We start from the raw sequence: 23,466 nt of genomic DNA, 5'->3' as shown, positions 1-23,466 counted from the left end.
AAAAAAAAAAAAAGGAATGCAAAAAGACATTAATTACACTAATCATAGTCAGAATAGGAACTCTGTGAGGGGTTAAGACTTTTTGTTTTATTTTGTAATCGTGTGTGCGATGAAGTTTTTTTTATTTTGAAACCTGTGAGCGGAAGCCTGTCGCCTTGCTCCGTCCGGTTTTGACAGCGGCGCTTTAGAGAGCAGAGTAGCTCCGACCGGCTGTAGAGAGAGAGAGACACACACAGAGGAAAAAAGTTAGTCAAGATGGCAAACCCCTCAGACCCGGAGTGAAGGGGCACCGCTCCCCCGAAAAAAAAACCCTAACCCTGAGCCTGTCGCCCGTCCTGAGACACAACAACAAAAACCCCAACGATGCAACCTGCGCCAGGAGGTAAATTTAAAAACATCAACAACCGTTAACTTTCTTTTAATTCTTAACCGTTGCTTGCGACCGTTGAAATATTCAAACTGGAGTTTCTAAATCTTTTCTTTTTCTTTCTCCTCCTCCTCTTCTCCGACCAGACCTCTGTTGTTTTGGGCTCTCTCTCCTTCTCTCTTTCCCTCTCTCTCTCTCCGTTTCTGCTGGAGTATTTTACCTCTCCTTTAAAAAAAGAAGAAGACATAGTTAAATTAAACTTGTTTTTTTAAAACCTGCTTCAGCTTCAGTTGAGTAAACGTTAAAATGACGTTAACGTGGAAAATGCACAGCCGTTAACGTCATATTGTACTAACGGTAACGGTTAACTGAAAAAAAGGGGTTCGAACTTCGCTTATTTTAGAGATAAACAAGCTTCTACTATATTAATATTCACTCGCTTTTCCCCCCCTTTCTTTCTTTCTCTTACTCACTCACTTACACGGTGTATTATCCGCCAGCGGGTTATTCCTTGTGTGCTGATGAAGCAGAGTGACAGTTTTAGACAGCAGAAGCAGCCTGGATCCTAAACTCTTACTCGGCGTTTCCTCGGGTTTTTTTTTCTTTTTTCTTTTAAGGATAACTACTCTCTTTGCCTGACTGTCCTCGTTTAAAAAGCATTTTTCTTTTAAAAGACAAAACCTGTCATTAAAATAACGGAGTGAAGTCGCTACACACACACACATACATAGACACATACACACACACACACACACACACACACAGACACACACATAGACACACACACAAACAGACATACATACATACACATTCAGACACACACACATACATATATATACACACATACATACACACACACATATATATATACACACACATACATAGACACACACACACATATATATAACACTGCTGCCAATGGTCACCGTCAGTGTAACCCGGCGTCCTTCCTTTGGAAAATTCCGGGATGCAGCGCCAGTAGTACAGGCAGCTGTATTTTTAGGAATGGGTGGATACCAAAAACGAAAAAAAAATTATTTATTTTTGTCTCGGGCGGTGAATGCCACAAGCCTATGCAGCATATGCGACGGCAAGAAGCAGTGGAGAGAGGAGAGGAGAGGAGAGGAGAGGAGAGAGGAGGGCGACCTATAAATGCATGTATGAGTTTTTTGAAGGGCTGGCTGGCTGGCTTTAATGCAGCACAAAAGTCTGCATAGCTGAAAGCAACAGGGACACTGGTGCAGTCCCCCTTTCTCTCTCTCTCTCTCTCTCTCTCTCTCTCTCTCTCTCTCTCTCTCTCTCTGTCTCTCATGTTGTAAAAGTGTATGCCGGTGTGTGTGAAAGAGAGTAGGTCACTTGTACATAGAGGCGTAGACAGGTCATTGTTGTTTTTTTTAACATCTTAACATCCTCCCCCTTGCAGGCCTAAGAGGGATTCCCTGAAGAAGAAGAAGAAGAAGAAGGAGGAAAAAATGCCAGTGAGGCTGAAGCTGATGTGACACAGCTTGTGCTGGAAGAAAGCTGACTCATCAAATATCAATCCCTCTGGGACCGACTAAGCAGCCGAGAGCAACTAATATCACCTAATGCCAAGCTAGAAGAGCACCTCACACGCGCACGCACGCTCACACGCTCACACCCCCACCTTCATCTGGAGATTATCAGACAGACAAAAGAAGAAGAAGACGGGATAAAAAGCTCTCCAGCAGGAATATATACAACACCAAGCACATTTTGGCACCAGCAGGCCTAACAGAGACTGCTGTCCTGCTGTCCAGCGGCTGCCAAATCTAAGAATGGCATCACAGCGCTTCAGCTGAACCTCACGGACTAACTGACCCCATCGCCCACTCCCCCTTTCACACCCCTTCTCCTCCCACGAACAGACACATCAACAACCAGCTGATAAGACAACCTTCATCTTCCATCAGTTTCGCCGAAACTATTAAGTGGAAAATTTGGGGCGGAGGTCACTCGCTCTCTTGAGTCCCTCTCTTTGCCCGGCCCAGCTAGGCACTGCCACAGTAAAGTCTGCTTTCACCTCCTCCCCCCCCCCCCCCTCTCCCCGTCTCGCAGACCATGATGTTTCGCGATCAGGTGGGCGTGTTAGCCAGCTGGTTCAAGGGGTGGAATGAGTGCGAGCAGACGGTGGCTCTGCTGTCCCTGTTGAAGAGGGTGAGCCGGACCCAGGCCCGCTTCCTGCAGCTCTGTCTGGAGCACTCTCTCGCTGAGTGCACCGAACTGCAGGTCCTGGAGGGAGAGGCCAACAACCCAGGTAGGAACCCCCCCCCCCCGCTGCTCTGATACTACTCACAACCACTACACCTTGGTCACCACACACTTGTACCTCCTATATGATTACATTTAATATATTTCCACTTAATACATCTTCCAACCCTTCAGTAGTTGAGCTTTTATCACATTGTAGGTGTAGTAATTGGCTTCACATTACTTCTACATTTGTTTTCTGCTCGTAAATCAACTATTTTCATTCATTCACACACACACACACAGTTGCCAATGGGGGAGACAGACAATCCTTAAATCCAGCTTTCAACTTTTTAGAGGGCTTGGTTTTCCCAAAGGCGCTGTATAGTCCCTGACCCTGAAACAAACACCCACAGGAAAACACACATACGCAGACTCCACGCAAGCATCAGAAGGCATTTCCTGTCTCACAAAAAAACCCATTTTCGCCGATCCATCAAAGAAGTACTAAATAGCTGAATCATGTACGGCGGGGTGAAAAAACTGTGCTGAGAGAGTGAGAGAGAGAGAGAGAGTGAGTGAGTGAGTGATGATCGTGGAAGTAAGTTTTTTGGGGTCGTGTAGTAGTGTTAGCTCAGCTGGCACCGTGTCAGTCAGTCAGTCACTGTGCCAGCCTATAGTGCTGTAGTGCTTCCTGGGTTTGGTATCATGCCAAGGCACCCAAGGGGGGTGGAGGGTGGTGGTGGGGGGGGTCTGGCTGAGTTTTGTTGCATCAGACTGCAGTGTGACCATGGAAACAAAAACCCTGGCAACCGATCGGGTGCTCATGAAAAATAGAAAGTAGTGCTGCTGCTGCTGCCGCTGCTGCTGCATCTCTCTGTGTACCTATGGCAACATCTGCATGCAGTAACACATCTGTTGGATTAACGCTGTTGACGTTACCGGGGTGACATAATGGCCATGCGCTCTGCCGTCTCACACACACACACACACACACACACACACACACACACACACACAGACATACACAGTTACACACACACGCATACACACGCAGTTACACACACACACATACACAGTTACAGACACGGTTACACACACACACATAGATACAGACACACAGTTACACATATACAGTTACAGACACAGTTACACACATACAGTTACAGACACACAGTTACACACACACACACACACACACACACACACACGCACACACACACACACACATTACATAGAGTTTCCATCAGGGTTTTACAATGGGGCAGTGGCTGCAGTTAATGTAAGCTTTTGTTATTGTGTTAATATAAAGCTGGAGGCATCAAAGTTCCTCCCAAAACTCAGACTGGTTCCTCCTGTCACACATCAAAGCAGTCTGAAGTTTATTTTAACCTTTTAGAGCACTACTACTGCATTATGTGTCATATTTTTCTTTATGGATCCAACAAGAGTTTGATTTATGGTTGCTGTGGAAGTGAAACATGAAGGAAATGTGCCTGTGGGTGGACGAGGGCTGTTTTTTTTTTTTTTTTTTTTGCATATGGAAAGTTTTCACTATAAAGATTACATCACAAGTCGGTTGTTTGTGTAAGATAACGCAATGAAAAGGTACGGCCTGTCACGATAACGACCTTTGGTTTGGATGATATATTGTAACCGGAATTATAATTGTTACCGTTTTATGCTGTTAATATGGTAACACTGGAATAATTGTGACCATTATATACAGTTAATGTGGTAAAACTGGGATAATTGTGACCGTTTTATACAGTTAATATGGTAACAATGGTTCAAATACTGTACTTACTTATTCACCTTGATCACATACATCATACCTGCAGCCTACATACAAAGCATATGCACCCCCAGCATATGTTTGATAGTGGGAGTGAAGAGTTTTTGGGATTTCTAGAAATGTTAGGAGCCATTTTTATTTGTTGTGTTATGCTTTATAAGTTAAATAGTTAAATATTCCACCACAACAGCAAAACTCAGCACCCAGATATTCCTAGGAATGAAACTGTCACTAAAAATGAAAATAGCTGGTTCACCTTCAAGGTCAGTCCACCTTAAGTGAGCCTGGTTGGGTTAGGCTAACCTAATGTGGCTAACTCTGGAGCTAACACTCTTCACTTATACTTATACAGAAAGTGATCAACAATATATAGGATTTTAGCTCAAATCTCAATACTCTAAACTGTACATACACTGCCCATTTTAAAGGTCAGTCCACCTTAAGTGAGCCTGGTGTTGTAGCTTAGTCTAACTTGAACAATGACGAGATGAGACTCTGGACTTAAAATGAGACATGTTACTTTAGTGAATCAAAAAATGGTTAACTCATGACATGAATTATTAACTTATTAATACGTGCTATGAAATAAAATTAGCTCCATCAAAATAAAGTCACAACACCTGGTCAGGTTTGGCGAAACTAATGTCGCTAACTTGCTAACCCCCCCTTCACTTTTGGATTTTGGCTCGGGTCTCAAGGAGTTGTAGCTTTAATTAATTTAGAAATAGTCTGAACTGTACACACACTGACTGCACTGCTATTCTTATGTCTATATATTGTACTATAAGTCGATAATGTGATTAGGTATAATAATGTCTCTGGCAGCTGTGATTGGCCTTAATGTACACACACACACACACACACATCAGACCTGTGTGTGTGTGTGTGTGTGTGTGTGTGTGTGTGTGTGTTTGGAGGCATTTGTCACTTACTCAGTGCCCCTTTTTTTATGAGGGTCATAGGTCAAATAGTGTGGAGTGACCGACATCCAAAGCACAACATGTAATAGACGTCAGTCACATTTACCTCAATATTATAAATAAGTTAATATAATATAATTAATAAGTTAAATGTATGGCAGAGTGTGTAAAGAGAAATACGAACACATTAACAAACATGTATGCAGCATGTAAAGCTCGGGTGTTTTTTATCGTACACTCAGCACTTTCTGTGACCTAATTTTATCTCAAATGATGAACAGAATTCCCTTTTTGCTGCAAGTTTCAACTAATTTATACTTAATTTTTTACTCTGGTGAAGCCCAAATCTTACAGTGGAATCTGGTTTAGGTTGGATTTCACCAAATATAACAACCTGACAACCTTTTTAAACATAATAACGTGTCTCTGAGCAGACTGATAACAGCCTGTTTTTACCATCATAACGTCAGAATTACAAAACAGTACTCCAGCCCTAAAATGTTGTTCATATTTAAATCCACAAAAACGTCAACACACCTGAAGTTGGACTGTTTTTTCCTCCCTCCCAAAAAACCCCCGTCATGAACTGTTAAAAGTTAAAATGAAGGTAATTAAAAGTAACATATGTAAGGAAACAACACGTTGTAATGGAGTGACGCCACCCGCTGAGCACAAAAAACAGGTTATTTGGGTACATGAGTAACCAGGTTACTCATATAAATGCAAGTTAGTGTGTGTGGCTTGTTTTTTTTCCCCTTGTGCAGCCGTGTTAATACAAATGAAATAATTGTTCATCTGGTTTGTTTGTTGTTAAAGATACAGGAGTCAACAAAGTGGACAGACTGTAATCATTAAATGACATTGTAATGGTTAAACTGGGTCCAATCTGGGTCAATTCAAGGTCTAAAATGTCTGAAATTGTAAGAGTTACGGCATTGAATTTGATTTTAGTGTAATTATATTTTTTCAGTTTATGTTATTTATCATTATTATCAACTCAACTTATTAATTAAAGTAAAAAAATTATCAGCAGTTGGAATTATAATGAAAGTAATTATTAGTTATTAGCTCCATTTCAACCCACTACAACAGTAAAATCCTGCTTTTTGCATTATTATACATCTCTCGTCACGTTTGACACTTTTCTACATTGACTACTAACTTAAAAAACATATTTTTGACAGATACGCAGAAATACTTGAACACTAAACAGAACTTAGACAGTTCCCACGCGTCCTGGAAGACCTGGAAAATTATTGACCAATTTTCCAGTCATGGAATATGAGAGAAAAAGTAAAATGCTCGCGTGCAAAGTCTGTTCTCACTCTGTCTTCAATGGGCAACATGGGCGCAGTGAAGAGCTGACACCAGCTGACATTAGACAGAGATTAGCGACTTTTCGTGCAATCTTTAGCTACTTTCCAATGGAACTATTCGGCAACACCGGAGTGAGATGCACACAGACCAACCAAGGAGTGAGTCAGCGGTAAAGTCGTTTCAAGTGGCAGCGAAAACTAAAGCCGTACATGTTCATTTGAACCGCTGTTAGCATAAATGAATGGGATACATGGCGAAATTAGCATCACAGCTATCAGTCAGTCTGATTTTCTTTATATAGCACCTTTCAAACAAATCAAATGCAATTCAAAGTGCTTTACTGTTTGATTGAAAAACAAAACAACATAGGAAATAAAGTTAAACTGTACTTGGTAACTAATTCACACTGAGCCATAAAATATCAGTAGATAAAATAATGCAAGGTAAAGATTAAAAGATAAAAAAACTCAAGTAAAATGTACTTGTCTGTCATACTGTATCAGCTGGAAAAGTCCTGGAAAATATCTGTGGGTTTATTTCTCTATTTAAAACAAACACAGCTGTATAAATTCACTCCTAACAAAGCAAAATCAGCCTAAAGAAGATATATATTTGTAATGAGTTTTATCCCTTCTCTACCTCTTGATATAGACTTTTTTTTTAAAAAGGCCACGCCCCTCAGTTTTTTGTTTTTTTCCCCCCGCTCCACCCACCTGTGTCAGCTTGTGGTCTCTTTCCTTTCTGCTGAATCAGCGAAGTGAGATGGAGGGGGGAGGGGGGGGGGGGGATCATCATCATCAGCCGGGGCCTGTTTGAGCGCCGCAGACTCAAAACGTCAGGACACACCAGAGCTGCTTGAAAAGAGGCACATTGAGTGAGAAGGTTGTCTAGTTACGTGATCTCTCTGGTATGTTGTGGTAGCTTGTTTGAGTGCTTTTTTTTGTGCTCGTGGGGGAAAAAAGGGGGGGGGGGGGCTGATATATTAGTTTCCTGATTTACTGCGCCAATACTGGTCTTGTAGTGATTATGGAGTATTTGCCAGTTTGCAGTTATTTCTCACCACAAGCTATGCAAGGATTAGTAAAAACCTAAAAATAGAATATTAGCTGTTTTTTGGGTTTGTTGTTTAATGCAGATGCTTTGTTGTATAGATTCCTAAAAAACCTCAGAGTAAAGTCTATGAGTAGAATAAATAAATAAAATATATAATTAAAACACAGAATAGATGTGTTTCTGGATGCAATATCTGCAATAAAAGGTTAAAAATGACTATAACCACAAATCTCTCATTAATGCAGATGCTTTATTTGTTTTTATTTCTGGATGCAATATCAGCAATAAAAGGTTTAAAATCACTAAAGTAAACCACAAATCTCTCACAGATTAAGAAAGCTGCTCTCAAACCACACTCCCTCTCATTACCTAAATAATCTCTAATAATAAGTGCAGTGTGATTCAGCACTGCTGCCTTTGAGGAGGCGGAGGCTGTTAAAGGGTTAACGTGCAGCTGGAAGTCTCCGAGGCCGAGTGGAAAAGCGCAACTATTTGGAAAGCAGTGTACAAATGAAAGGAATCCTCAGTGACCTACTTCTCCGAAGCCGCTCAGAGGACGCCTTGTTTTGGGACCCCGGCGGTGGCGAGTGATGCCACTTTTTAAAAAATTGTATTTATTTCTCGCGACTCGAGGATCGTGATCAATGGAGCTCCTCATCTTTTTTTTAATTAAAAGAAAGAAGAGAGGATTTATTGATATGGTTGTTCCTAGATGTTGTTTTTAGATTTCCCTGATAGACAGAAGACAGAGTGAAAAGTGCCTTTAGGTAGTTTAGTTTATTTCAGTCATTAAACTCAACTATACATATAAATAAATCAAATAATCATATGTCCTTGTTCCTTGTCCTTCATCTCCATTATAGAAACGGTGACAAACCAAAAGGGAAATATAATGAAAGTAGAAATAAGTAAATAAATGAAGCAGTTTTGACTGAAAAGATGTCAGCTGAATCTACTCTTTTTTTTTTTTTTTTTTACATTAGTGAGTCAAATAGATCCCAATATACATAACAAACACACATAGATAACTTTAGGTGTGATTGGACATCTTATATATCAAACTGAAATGGCAGTTTGGTCCAATTTGGGGATTATTGTCAGTTTCAAACCTGTCCTTAACTACACTGATACCAACTTCAGCTTTTACTTTATAGCACTTCAGACACAGCATAGTTGATCCAGAGTGCTTCACATAGAGAAAAAAAACACACAAAATAAAGACACAATGAAAAAACAACAACAAAAAAAGCAAATTATATGTAAATTGTAACATTTTTTTAACCAATAACCTCACAAATTTGACTTTTCTTATATTATACTCTAACAACTTGTTGCTGATTGAGATAACAGGGAGTAAAAAGTGTCATTCTTTGGTTTTATCGTGTGATTTTTGACAGGGGTAAAGAAAAACTGCTGCTTGTAGCATTTCACTTGTGGTTATTTAGGAATGTGACTTCCTGTTTCTCCTCTCCCACCCCCCTCTCTGCTTTTTAAGGAGAACAAATCTTCTTTTGAGACAATCCCAAGAGGGGACAATATCGGATCAAGTAGAAAAGGACACGAATAGTGAGCGGAGCGCAGTCTGAAGGACGAGACACACACACACACACACACACAGAGAGAGAGGGTGTAGGGTTAGTGTAAGGGGTGGGGTTAGGACAGGACAGTGGGTCTGGTGTTCTGAATGACTAACTTCATTTTGGTGTGTGTGTGTGTGTGTGCTGTACTGCTGACCTGGCCCGCGCGGCTGTTTGAGCTGAAAGGAGGCGGGGGGGGGGGGGGGGGGGGATTCGATATGTACAAGCAGCTGTGTTGTATGTAGAGAGCTTGAAGGTGACAGAAATAGAGGAAGCTCTGTGTTCGGACGTCAGCGTTACTGTACTCGCATCGAGAGTTCATTCACATCACAGCGTGGAAATCCTCCGTCTTCATTTAAATCCTTTTTTCTTCTTCTTCTTCTTCTTCTGTTTCTTGTGGTTGCTTTTATGCAGCAGAGAAAAATCACACTTGATACAAAACGTGCTCAAACCAGAAAAAATCCAAGTACAGCACACTATAAACTGGTAAGAACTACAATCATGGATTTATAAAGCAGCTATTTAAGAGTCTACGGTTGACACAGTACACGACAGACACAGCGCTGCTAGTGAAGACGTTTACGACCAGATATAAATAGGATATAAAATGTCAGGAACTCTGAAGTAGAGTCGCTGTTGTGTAATTATAAGGTGGAGAATGAGCGCTTAATTAGGATTATTTTTTAATGTATTAGCGATAAGAGAGGAAAAAAATACATAAAACATGCATACTACTGACATTATAGGGAGTGAAAACATTCAGATATTGATACAAAGGCAGATAATCTTACAGAATATGTATATATATATGTAATGCAATGTGTGTTTTTATATATATATACATATAAAACACACATTGTATACAATGTGGGTATCAGACACTTGTGACAAAGGAGGTGACGATATATTTTACAGTTTAAATATAAACTTTATTGTATATAATGCATACAGTAAGCCAATACCGATATACCGTGGCTGATAATAGCAACTGACAGATATATCGGTATATAATTTGAATCACTGTTGTGTTAATCAGTCAGAGACAACTTACATCTTTAACTGTGTGTGTAGGGAGAGAGTACTTATTAGTTTATTATTTTAATTTATTGCAGATAAGAGAAAAAAAGACATAATACAAGAAATAGGCAGAGCATTGAGATTAAGAAAAGATAATAAATGTGCAGGAGGAGCCAATAAAACCCAAATGAGCTCATCAGGCGCCCCTCCTTGATTTATCTTCAATGATGTATTTTGAGTTTGTCAAGATGATTAAAACGTCCTCATTTACCTCATTTGCTGAAAATACATATGCATGTTAATGAATGATTGAAAGATGACAGAAGAGACCTCGAGACCTGGAAACAGCAGATCCCGACAGATACCTGGATTATATAAAAAGGTGGTGGTGGAAGGTGTGGCGTTTAATCCCAGTGGAGAATTTGAAAAATCTAGGTCAAAATATGACCTCCAGTGATAAAACCCCCAACAACTTTCCTTTGGAGCTGCTGGCATTAACTTTACATCTAATATCACACAGAAAGAGAGAGAGAGAGAGAGAGAGGGAGGGAGGAGAAAGTATGACTGACACCGAGGGAAAGTCTGTGTTGTATAATGTAGAGGATTACTCAGTGAATTCCTGTTGAGCTCTCTCTGCCTAAACTAGGTCTGATGAAAACCTGGGCTGGAAATCGGCATTCCTGGCCGAGGCGGTAAACGGTTCCGGTGTTGGTGGTGGGGGGGGGGGATACTGTCTAGGAATGCGGGCACGTCGGAGCGCACTTGAGTCAAAAGAGAGAGAGTTAGAGAGAGAGAGAGAGAGTTTGGATGGGGGGCTTTTCCAGCGTGGGGGGAGAAAAAAAAAAGACAAGTGGAAAAAAAAAAAAAGGAAAACTGATTCCACCTTCAGAGCGGAGCTGAAGGTCTCCTGAGTGTGCTGCGGTATGGAAGAGAGGGAGGGAGGGAGGGGTGTGGCGAAGAAGAAGGGAAAAAGATGAAGAGAATAGTGGTGCCATTTACAGCTAAGAACTCATTCACAGCTGCATCTGACTGCTGTGTATTTTTCCCAGTTTTTATGTTTGTATGTTTTCAAATATTAACTCGTTTTTTTTAAAGTCCAGATTTTATGTCTTCAAAGCTTTAAAATAACAATAAAGGTGAGGTTTGTCACATGTTTTTTGAGAGGTTTAAAGTAACATGATAGGTATGGATATAACACTTTACAGCAGCAATCAATCAATCAATCAATCAATCAAACTTTATTTATGTAGCAGCTTTCATACAGGTTAATGTAGTTCAAAGTGCTTCACAGTTGATTTACAAGCTGATAATAAGACCGAAAAATTGACAACATTAAGAAAAGGGATAAAAAGTTGAGACCAATGCACATGAGAGAAAATAAGAATGATAAAAATGTAAAACAGATTAAAGATTTATGATAAAAATCCAAAATAAAAATAAAATTGAATAAAGTTGAGTAAAAGTTAGAGTAAAACTAGGTTAACCCTCCTGTTGTCAACCCTCCTGGATCAAAATTGACCCGGTTTGACTGTTTTTAAAGCATGAAATTATAAACGATCACCCAGTTCTGTGTTGGACCTTTTATCGCCAACTTCACTCCAACTTACTGCCACAAGTTTTACACATATTTTTTTTGGAAATGATGGTCAACAGACCTCATTTAAATGACACAGGAGGATTAAAATAGATTAAAAAGAAAAAACTAAAGAGGCAGAGTTTAATAAGAAAAAGCTAGACTAAAACTAGGTTAAAAAAATAGATATTAAGAAAACAAAAAAAGCAGAAAACGAATACAATCAATAAGATAACAAATATATATGATAATAATAACATAAAATGAAGTAGAACATCAAAATAAAAGTCAGAAAATGATCACTATGAAAAAAATCTTCAAACATCTTCTTGAAAGCGAGTTGTGTGTGTAAGAACAGAAGAAGTTGGAGTTAAACTAAAGTATTACAAGCTTCACTCTGATGTCCTGCTCTGTCAGGGGGAGTATCTATAAATATGTTCCCTCCAATGAGATAAAAGTTAAAAATAAAACATGATTTTTTTTTTTTTTTTTTTGTTAACATCCTTTTAGTAAAAACTCTTCACTTGCTCTTCTGTCATAGAGAGAGAGAGAAAGAGAGAAACGCAGAGACAGAGAAAACTCCTGTCTCTGGTTTTGGGCGCCAAACTATTTCATCGCACCCACGCATGAGCAAACAGTTTATTTCTGGAAGTTGACGGCGTGTTCTGTGAACTCGTACTGAACCTCAGGAATGGGGACAGACAACCTGCCAAAAAAACGACCAGAGGGGAAAACGAAATAAAGCTCTAAGTCTCTTCCTCTCTAAGTCTCTACAGCCCAGGCCCCTTTTTTATTTCTTGTGTGTGTGTGTGAGGACCGGACTGGACTGGACAGAAACTGGGACTACACGCTAATGAAGCTCCTCGAAGCGTCGCACATGTCGATGTTATCTCTGAGGGAGGCAGGCGAGGTGTCACTGATAGGACGGATTATGCAATCAAATGCTTCATAAATCCTCAAGGTTTTAGTTTCTTACTGAACCTTTTCTGCGCTTCTTTGTATGTGATCCCAGATTTGCTCCTTCCCAGCTCACCCCACCGTGTGTGTGTCTGTGTGTCTGTGTGTGTGTGTGTGTGTGTGTGTGTGTGTGTGTGTGTGTGTGTGTGTGTGTGTGTGTGTGTGTGTGTGTGTGTGTGTGTGTGTGTGTCTGTCTGTGTGTGTGTGTGTGTCTGTGTGTTTACATCAAAAGACGCATCATCATCAGTCAGAATTGAGCAGCCGGTCTACTATAGTGTTAAAGATGTGTTTAAAACAGACAGAAAACACATTAAATTAATAGATAGAGAATTATAATAAGATATAAGATAAGATTCTTTATTAGTGTCTCAGTGGGGGAATTCACATTATTATAAGGAAGGAACATTTTAGCAGGATTAACCCCCTCTGATCAGACTGTGGAAGCACATATATATATATATATATATACACAGCTATAAACTTAAAGCGATGGTTTCGACCTAGCGTCATATGCACCATGAGGTCTATCTCATCAGCGCCTCAAATAGTGGAGTTAGAGCCATCAGGCGAATGGCTTAGTACAAGCTCGTAAATTACCCCACTAATAATGTCTGGATTGTTATCAAACTGCTACAGTAGTACAAATAGGGTCTTTACTCATAAATTGATGCATTGGAAAGTTTGTAAGTACACCAGGAGTTTATTAAAATAAACACTTACCTGATGGCTTTTACTCTGCTTCTACTGCTAAAGCTGTAAACATCTCGCGGGATCACTGAAATCCTGTGTGGTCACGCAAGATCTCCATTCGGCTGATGGCTCTAACTCCACTATTTTGCAATCAAATGAAAAAAAAGGGCTGAGGCGGTGATTTGATAGACCTCATGGTGCATATGACGCTAGGTCGAAATTAAGTAAGTATTTGTTTGCAGTGGTTGTGTTAGACTTTCTCATTTTCTGTCACTTTGACGGACAGGGTCGTAAATATTCTGACATAATTTTCATATTTTAATGATGATAAGGCTTTTTTCTTTTACCTTTTATTGGACATTTGGTGGCAAAGAGGCTGACAGGAAACAAGGGGAGAGAGAGAAATGGTTTTGACATGCAGCAAAGGTCCTTGCCGGACTCGAACCAGGCACACTGCAGAGATACGGCATACACTGTAAACAATCGGCTAAAAAGGCGCTCCAGACGTATATAATAGCCTTTTGTTTTCATTCTTTTAATTTTTTATTATTATTTCAGTTTTTGGACTTTTTAAAACTTCAGCAAATGTGATATTTTGCTGTAGCATGTAGCGACGGCTAAAGACAACGAGGTCATGCACGTGAGACCAAAGACGAGACTAGAATAGATAACAGATTATTGATATGCTGGACAGGAGTGTTGAATAACTTAAATCTACAGACCATCCACAATTGACGGACAACCTTCAGTTTTTTCCGTCATTGTTTAAAAAAATGTGATCAATGATGGAAAATATTTGGTATTCAGTTTGAATCTTCCGTTGGAGGCAATAGGTAATAAACACATAAATGTTTAGTATCACTATTTACATATTTTTATAGATATGATTTAGTCGGATTTGTTCAAGGAAACTTTTTAACACAAAGCTTCAATCAGGTCAGTGCTGCTTTATGTTACAGGGGAAACTTTAACGCTCCCCCAGCTAAATAATAAAAATAACGTTTTAACACATTTAAAATGCACTTTTTGGTCTCTTGAAACCTTAGAAGTGTGTAGAGACTTTTTATTTTTATTTTTTGAGTATAATTGTAGCGTAAAAATGAAAGTGCCATCTTAATTTTACATGCTCCGCTGGTAAAACATGAGTGTATGTTTGGCGTACGTCTGCACGCGTGTGTGTGTGTGTAAAAGAGAAAAGAGAGCGTGTTGTTAGAGAGAGAGCGACAGAGGGTGAGAACAGGTGAGGGATACCAGGCTGTCTCATAGATGACCAGTCAGTCTCGTTCTGACCAGACTAGACATACAGGCGTATAATGTTTCCTCATATAGCCCATCTGCCCCCCTCAGCCCAGCCCTTCCCATCCCCACCCCGCGCTCTCAAGCAGCTGGCTGTGATATACAGTAAACTTCTTGTATAAGGACGCCAGGGTTTAAGCCCGGGAGTCGTTCTGATTTCCGACTGCACAGACGAAGTAACGCAGGTTTGACTCGGAACAAGGACGATGCTGTCACCCAGGAGTTTATCTAAGATTCAGGAGCTGTGGTTTAAAGTGTACACACAGCTGAGATTTTAGTCTCTACGTTTACATGATAATAAAAATATAATTTCAGTTCTTAGTTTCTTACTTAATACAGAAATGTCTGACCTCTCCTGTCTGCTCATAGAAGTCGATAACTGAATGCCATGTGTGGGTAAAAATGGTGTCGATACCATTTCAATTTAATCAATTAATTCAGAGATGATTTTTATGATTAATTTTAGTTCATAAAATGTTAGAAACAGAATAATCTTACTCAGCTGTGAGGATACTAAAGGATACTTCACAGAACCTGCAGTAGTAAGATCATGAACATTTGACAAAATTTGACATTTAAAGTCCAGATGTTGTGGCGAATATGAAAAATGTATACCCCTCTCTTTCCCTTCCAAGCATGTAAGACAACCTAAGGTGGCCACAAAAACTTGCAAAAATACCAAAACGTCCCTCTCAAGAGCCAGTGTTTGGTTTGTCCACTCTGGGCTACTGTAGAAACATGGCGGACTCTGTGGAAATGGACCCACTCCCTCTGTAGATATAAAAGGTTCAACGATTAATTACACACTAATTAAAACATACTTATGAATATTATATGAAGTCCTTTCTTCTAGATACCACTAGATTCTACAGACTGGCCCTTTAAACCATAATAATAATGTTGAATGAAGCCTTTTTCTACATAGTGAGTGTCTGAGCTCGGCTTTATTTTAGGCCTCAAACACAGTGTTGTCCCTTCAGTTTATAAATTAGCCCTCAACAGGTCTCGGGACGTGTTTCTATGAGAACAGTTGTTGTAGAGAGATTATTCTTGGCAGGTACGGCGCACAGCGACAACTCGGCCAAAACCTTAATGTGGGGACGCTGCTACAGTCTCAGCTGTGTTTCTGACTTTTCGCCTCCTCCTCCTCCTCATGAATGGACGTAATGGTGGAGAAACAGCGAGGCGCCACTGACCACACTCCTCTGATTGGTTGACACGCTGTTGGCCGTGACAGCAGCCGAACCGGTCGCCGAGAGAGGGAGAGAGGGAGAGAGAGACCCATGGCAACGGTTGCTGTGACGGCCATACAACAGAGACTTTGAGTCCCCGGTGGGTGGAAATGATCTCATCTCATCCAGACTCCTCCAGGAAGCTGTGTGTGCGCTCTCTGTCTGCTTTCAGGCTAACAGGGGTGCTGACGTTCAGGCCAGGTGTGGGAGAGGAACGTATCAATCAAAATTTAACTGTAAGCTTAATTAAGTGGCCGAATTTAAAGGAGACGTCATGCTTTTTGTGATTTTCTCTTATGATGCTGGATGTTATTTATGGTCAAAGCTCCAAAATTTGAGGTTAATGTACTGTAAGTTACAGATGTTCCCGGCAAATCAAAATCTAGGGCGTCACCCTGCTGTGAATGCTGAGTTTTTTCGACCTTACATGCCCATAAACAACCTTGGTTGCTAAGGTTGCTAAGGTGTTTCCATGCATCGTTTGCGTCGTCCAATCTGTTTTCGTTCACGTAGCTTCCTGAATTCTGCCAATCAGAAGAAAGTGTGATTGTCGTTATGTATATACTGTCATGATGACGAATATCCATGTTATATGTGCTCAAAGATCAAAAATTTGAAGTTAATGTATGTAAAAAAGGCTCCCTGCAAGTTAAATGCTTTGTTTGTTGGGGTTTTTCTACCTTGGTTGTTAAGGTTGTTGCTAAGGCGTTTCCATGCATTGTTTGCGTCGTCCATTCTTATTTTTCGGATTGAATTTCAGCTTGAAGATGTGCAGATATATTTGAAAAGGTGACATTTTGAGTAAAGAACGAGAAAAGGAAGTGAAGTCCTGTTACTGTTTGTTCACGTAGCTTCCTGAAATCAGCCAATCAGGACAGAATGAACTCATCGTAAATGGCGACCTTAAAGAGACAGGAGCTAAAACGGCTTGTTTTAGACAGAGGCTGAACTGAGGGGCTGCATAAAGAGCCAGTATATGATAAATAAGGAGTTTTTATTAACTGTCCTAGTTTTTCTCCTCAAATTTTAAAGACCTGCGTGGATTTTGACATTTCAGTGAAAAACTTTAACTGATGTTACACCAGCTGGCTGCCATCTCTAACCACTGATCAGTTCTCATCACCTCAGGCTGTTGTGCTGACGTGTTTTTTCTGAATGAGTCCGTGTATCTACTTGCACGGTTTTCCAGCTGTATGTCGAAGCTGTAACCATCAGTAACCTGTGGGCAGCCGAGGATGTTTGGTAAATCTGTCTGACACTCACACACTCACACACACACACACACACACACACACACACACACACACACACACACACACACACACACACACACACACACACACACACACACACACACACACACACACACACACACACACACACACACAAACTACACATTTCACATGACACTCACACACAGACTCTCACACACAGCAATTCAGGAGTGACCATTGTTGCCGGAAAGGCCCACATAGTTGAGTCTGAATGGGGCTGTAGACAGTAGACACATCAGTGTGGTCAAACCAGTTCTTTCAGAGTTCGTATGTGTTGTTACTACACGCCGACCCACAGGAGCCGCAACGCTGCTCACAAGGAAAGTGTTGTAAAGTGTTTGTCATGATTCAGACTCAGCTGATATGTTTTCCTCTTTCAGGTTTATGTTGAATAAAAGGTTAATAAGCTCCCAAAAAGAAACTGCATTAGGGAGGGTTTAGTACCGGGAACAATCACAATCACAGAAGGGCCAGACGTCATTTCAGTGTACATAAAGGTGTGTGAGTGTTGTTATAAGAAAGAATTGAAAAAATGTGAAGCTATCTGTTAAAACGTAGGCTGAACCCACTACAACTATTCACGAATTAACTGGAGTTGCAGTGACGGAGGAGAAACATTTCTTCTTTATATCAGAGAAGAAATATTTATTATTGAAAGTCATATCTAACTTTAGTGATAGCATCTTTTCTCCTTAATGTAATATGAGGTGTGAAGGCCAGAAAAGTGCTGCATACTGGAGAGTTTCTGTGTGTTTCTACCTGTGAAACTCACTCAGTTTGTATTAACCCTTACATAGTTGACCCGTTTTGACATTTGACAGCTATAAAAACACCCCAAATGTTCTTTTACTCTTTAGATAGATGGATAGAAAGATAGATTGGTAGGTAGGTAGGTAGATCACACATTTTTTGATCAGTCAGATCAGATATTTATGCTTTCTAAACAGATCTGTGTTTCAAAATTGGGTTTAGACACTTTTAAGAGGGAATTTTCAAAATTGACCAAGAACATACTGAGGGGGTGTAGAGTATGAACAGTGTGTAAGGGAAACTTTCTAAGCTTCCCCAAAAGTCAAACTCTGGAAGAATAAATGCTGTTTTACTGTAAAACATCACCAGACAAATACAGAAGAGCGTGAGATGAAGTCATTATTAGTCATGTGAAAACTGAAGCTCCTGAATCACAAAAGGAAAAAAACTGCCCTGGTTGTCGAATATGAACAGTATGTGAGGGTTAAAAGAAGCCTGTGTTACTTTTTATGTCAGCATCTCTTCTTCAATTCGACCTTTTAGTGTGTTGTCTCTGTGTGGACTGCAGCACTGAAGACACATCCCTATTAAACTTCTAAATGTACCAGAAACTATTACCCAAAACCACCAATATACTGCTGTGTGTGTATGTGTCTATGTGTGTGTGTGTTCTGCTTCTTCCCAGCAGGTACGGAAATAAATCTTTCTTCCAGAAAGGAAAATAATTATCATTCTTGTACAAGGACGGAAGGAGCGAGCTTTGAGCAGAGAGCGAGAGACAGACAGAGAAATGGAGAGGCAGAAAAAGACAGAGAGAAAGAGAGAGAGAGAGAGAGAGAGCGTCTGATGGGCCCCTGACTGCCATTTCCTTAAATAGAGTTGTGGGCTTCTCCGGTCCAGCCCTGGCAGAGCCGAGGCTCACATTCCCAGCATAGCAGCGACTGCCACATTCAGAGCCTCCCCAACACTGGAGAGGTACAGACGCTTTTCCACAGGTAGACTGCAAATCATCTGCTCTGTTTTCAGCCGCCCCTCTACCCTTCCTCTACCCCCCCACCACCCCCGACCCAGCTTCCTCCAGTCCAGACCTCCAACCACCAGTTAGTCGTGCAGCAGGGGAGAAGAGGGGATGTTGATGAAAGACTCGAGAGGAAATGGGAAGGTGGGTGGGAGGGGGTAAAAGGATTGCAAAGAATTGTTCTCCATTCATACAGAAGCAGTACCCTCCTGTTAGGAAAACCTTCCCCCCACTGCTGGGAAAAAGAAGAGACCATAAAAACCCCATCATCTGGTCTCTTAACTTAAACATACAAATTAAGGATTTATCAGATAGTTTAGCGAGTACCTGAAGTTGGAGGAGAGTGACTGTAACTTAAATAGCATTAGCCGTCATGTTCTTTGCTGAGTCTGCGTCACACTTTCTCTTAAAGGCTGCCGTATGAGACTAAACGTTGATGTTGTGTGGAGCGTCCTGGTAGCCGAGTGGTTACATATATCCAAAATGTCCCTGGTTCTAATCCAGCAAAGGACCTTCGTTGCATGTCGTACCCACTTCTCTTTCTCCCCTTGTTTTCTGTTGGCTTCTCTGCCACAAACCTACTAATAAAGGCAAAAAAATACCCCAACAAAATATTTGAAAGTTGACGTTTTGTAACATCGGCTGATAAAAGTTGCAGCAGCGTACATTTTACAAATCGAGCAACTCGTTTCACCGTTGTAAAGTCCGAGCCATTCCAGCTGCTTCACCTCAGTAACATTACCGATACCTGTCTGAGTATCCCGAAAAATACAGTCTACGCTCTGCTCTATATGTAAAGTGCCTTGAAATAGCTTTTGTTGTGATTTGGTGCTAAATAAATAAATACTGATTAATTTAATTTTAATTTAATTCCTTTTGGGTTCTGGTGGGGTTTTTTGTCTGAGCATGCTGGTATGCCTTCAAGTTCACTGCGAGCTTGTCTGTATATGATAGCGAGAGATGCTACCGCAGCAGAAGGGGCTCGTAATCTTGCAGAGAGCAGAGAGAGCGCAACCGGGTGTGTTGTCCAGGGAGGAAGTTGGGCTGTCTGACGCAGCGCCTCCAGCCAGTCGTCCTGCACCGGTGCAAACTTTGGCTGAACAATAATATAAAACGCTGTTAATTAATGTATGCGTGAACTTCTGGCGTTGTAAGATTTACCGTAATCGATTAAACTATGTGGAATAACTGTAATCCCACACTAAAGCTTGAAGCCTGTTTTTGACAAGAAAAATAATAAATACTTAAAACTGGGTGGCACGGTGGTGACGTGGTTAACACTGTCCCCTCACATCCAGAGGGTTCTGGGTTTGAACCCGTTGTGACCCTTTTGTAGGATAAGCAGTTTGGAAAATGGATGGATTGATACTTAAAAAATGGTGGCTTTATATCCAACAATATGCTTCACATTTCTTTCAAGAAGGGAGACAGAACATTTAAAAGGAAAAGTCATGTAATAGAGGGAATGAGTCGAAACTTAAAAAGTAATGACAGCAGCTGGATTTCATGACATGGAAGAACTGGTCTGAATGAGGCTCGGAGTAGATGTGGAGGATGATGTCAGACGTTGTGAGGAGCACCGCTGTAGCTCATAAAACAGGATGCTGGCGTGTACAGTAGCCGTGATGATGCTTTTCCTTTTTCCCGTGGAAGGGAGACACACACACACACACACACATACAGACCGGCAAACATGTTTAACTCATCGTCGCAGGCAGGTGTTTCCCACTTACACACACATCTACACACACACACACACACACTCATCTTGGCCGACGCTTAAACATTACTCAGTATAAATAAATAAGCATCCAAGAGGAAAAGACCTACTTTAACACCTACTGTACACCGACACTACTGCACACACAAACGCACACATCTACACACACACTCACAATGTGAAAACCAGATGAGCAGTGGTTTATTTAAAGCTCTATAATTTAACCAGGTGTCCCGGCTGTAATGATGCAAGGACCCGCTATGAAAAAGGTGTTCCTGCTCCGCTTCCTGCTGCTTTATGGCTCTCGGGAGTCTGTCTGTCCCTGTTTGGTCGAAGCGTCTCGGAGACACACGACTGATCTTTTCACTGATTTTTATACAGAAAAAAAGTGACTCCTGTGATCATAATCCTTCACTTCATTACGCAGCTTGAGATGTGAGAAAGTGAGCTACTTTCCACATGTCACCAGTCCAAAGTTTTCCTATTTTAACCCTTAAATATTGTTCATATTTTACAACCTCGAAGTATGTTCCTGGTCAATTTTGACTCGCAAAAAGTGTCTATAACAGATTTTGAACCACTGATCTATTTAGGATGCATTAATAGTCAACCTGAGAGAATAGAGAGTGTGATTTGTTTAGGTTTTACACCACTCATTTTTGGAGAAAAATCACTTACTATCACAAAATATCATGTCCTATTTTACCTAGTTTCCTTTTGGAGGATTGATTTCTAGTGTTTTCTATACTGTTCTCTGGTTTCTATGATGGGTGGAAAAGTGATGTGGTAGGAGAGCTCTGACTAACCGTTCGGGCATGAATGATGACCAATAAAAGCAGCCGGTCGCCCCCCTGCATGTGGAAGATTTGAATAATTAGTGGAGTCGTCTCTTAATTCAAAGCTCATGGTGTCATGAGTCATGTCATTGGACTTTTTAGCCGCGTCATTGAACACAGAGGAAGACAGAGAGGCAGAATATGAATCTTAAAATACACTTTTTCTTGTCTCAAAATGACCAAACCGAAGATGAAGATTACTCGTGAACCAGACGCTGATTTTTTCACAGACTAGATAATGATCAAAGCATCTAAATCAGGAGGTTTAAATGTGAAATGTGAGATTATCTTGAAAGATTAGTGTTACAGGGAACAGCAAGTCGGCCATCTTTACAGGATGAAATGATTGTTACTCAGGATGTCAGCATCACTGTAAAGCTGTCTAACTTAGATGTAAATATAGATAGAAGCTGCTGAACTCAAAATAAACACTACACATTCAGTAAGATTCAGGATTCAGTCTACTGTCATGAGTTTCATTTTTGTGAGATTGATGAGTAGATTAATTATGTATTTTGTTAACATTCAAAAGCTTAGTTTAGTTTACCTTTGTCCAGATGATTGCATAGTTGGAATTTGGCATGAAGATCTGTACCAACTCGTTTGTAAACTGGCAATTGGCCTCTAAAGGTAAAAAAAAAAATGTAATTGCTGATATGTGGTGTACGCATCAACATCAGTGATCATAACAGCTGGCAATATGTCAAAGTCCTCTGCCATTCCTTGTGTCCTAATTCGTAAGGATCGAAACCATTAACTAGCTTTAATTTTGTAATATACCACTTCTTTAAAGCTTTTGGGAGCTTCTCTTTAAGTATTCCTGTTGTTGAATGATTGACTGAACGGTGACCGATGTTGACAGCATACATTGCTAATGACGCTATCCTGCAAAGATGCTCCGCAATTCACGTTCCCTATAGGTCAATTCACTGCAGATGTGCTGGACTGGAGCCTGAGCAGGTGGAGATCGTGGATGTTATTTCTCATAATTCAATGTGAAGTCTGTATAGAAGAGTTGATCATTTTAAAAGATGAAAGACGGCACTCACTCACCAGACATAACAGACATAAAACAGACTAAAGGTGTTGTTCTTGACATAAATAAATGCACCTTTGTCTCTTTAGATTGACGTAAAACTGTTTCTTTTATACTTTATGTTTAAGAAGTCAGCGTGTCCTTCAGTGCATTTACCGCATGTGTAGACTAAGCGGATGTATGTCAGTCATGTTTGTTTAAAGCTGTCTATTGTCCAAATATCCACATCAGAGCAGCGTGTGTGTGTACTGTGTGTGTGTAGGAGAGAGTGGGTGAGAGAGAGAGAGACGAGTGTAAATCACCTGCTGACTAGTTTCCTGACAGCTTGACTGCCTGTTTCCTCTCGCTGAGCTTCACCTGTCTGACACCATGACTGATGCTCTGAGTATTTAGACGGACTACGGTCGGATTCGCTCTCTTTTTTCTTTCTCAGCTCCACCATTCTCCCAGGGGACCTTTTGCGATTTACCTTCAACGCTGAAACGTGTCCTAATGTTTAACTTTGGCACCTTAAAGGAATATTACACACAAATACTACTTAAAGGCCGGAGTTGATGAGTGATGATTGTCTTTCAGGGTCAATTAAGATAGTTTAGTTCATTTAGGTAGTAAAGGTAGTGCTTTGTTATTTTGTGTAGTATCTTTTCTTTTTGGAGGGGAGTATTGCGGTACTTTGGTGAGGACCTACAGGAGGGTTGTGGGGATTGTTTTTGTGGGTTTTTCTGATTGTGTGGTTGCAGGCAAATATCAACGTATGGGTCAATGTCGTGACAATTTTTTCATGTCCTTGTGGTTTAGTCAAATTGGAAGGGGTTAAAATTTGAAAATAA

The 23,466-nt window shown here is 40.6% G+C and overlaps 1 protein-coding gene across 1 annotated transcript in view; it reads left to right on the top strand.

The window, feature by feature from the left end:
• Nucleotides 1-260: 260 nt before the first annotated feature.
• samd4a (sterile alpha motif domain containing 4A) overlaps nt 261-23,466 on the top strand; it is a 70,181-nt gene continuing 46,975 nt past the window's right edge. Inside the window, 2 exon segments of the mRNA XM_062426720.1 lie at nt 261-382; nt 1,791-2,642. Of these exon segments, the coding sequence (XP_062282704.1) occupies nt 2,447-2,642 (196 nt within the window). The 5' untranslated portion in view covers nt 261-382; nt 1,791-2,446.

Source organism: Scomber scombrus, chromosome 1 (genome assembly GCF_963691925.1).
Source record: "Scomber scombrus chromosome 1, fScoSco1.1, whole genome shotgun sequence".
Classification (NCBI taxonomy): Eukaryota; Metazoa; Chordata; class Actinopteri; order Scombriformes; family Scombridae; genus Scomber; species Scomber scombrus.
The sequence above is the reverse complement of the archived record's forward strand: the minus strand, read 5'-3'. Positions and strand labels throughout refer to the sequence as shown.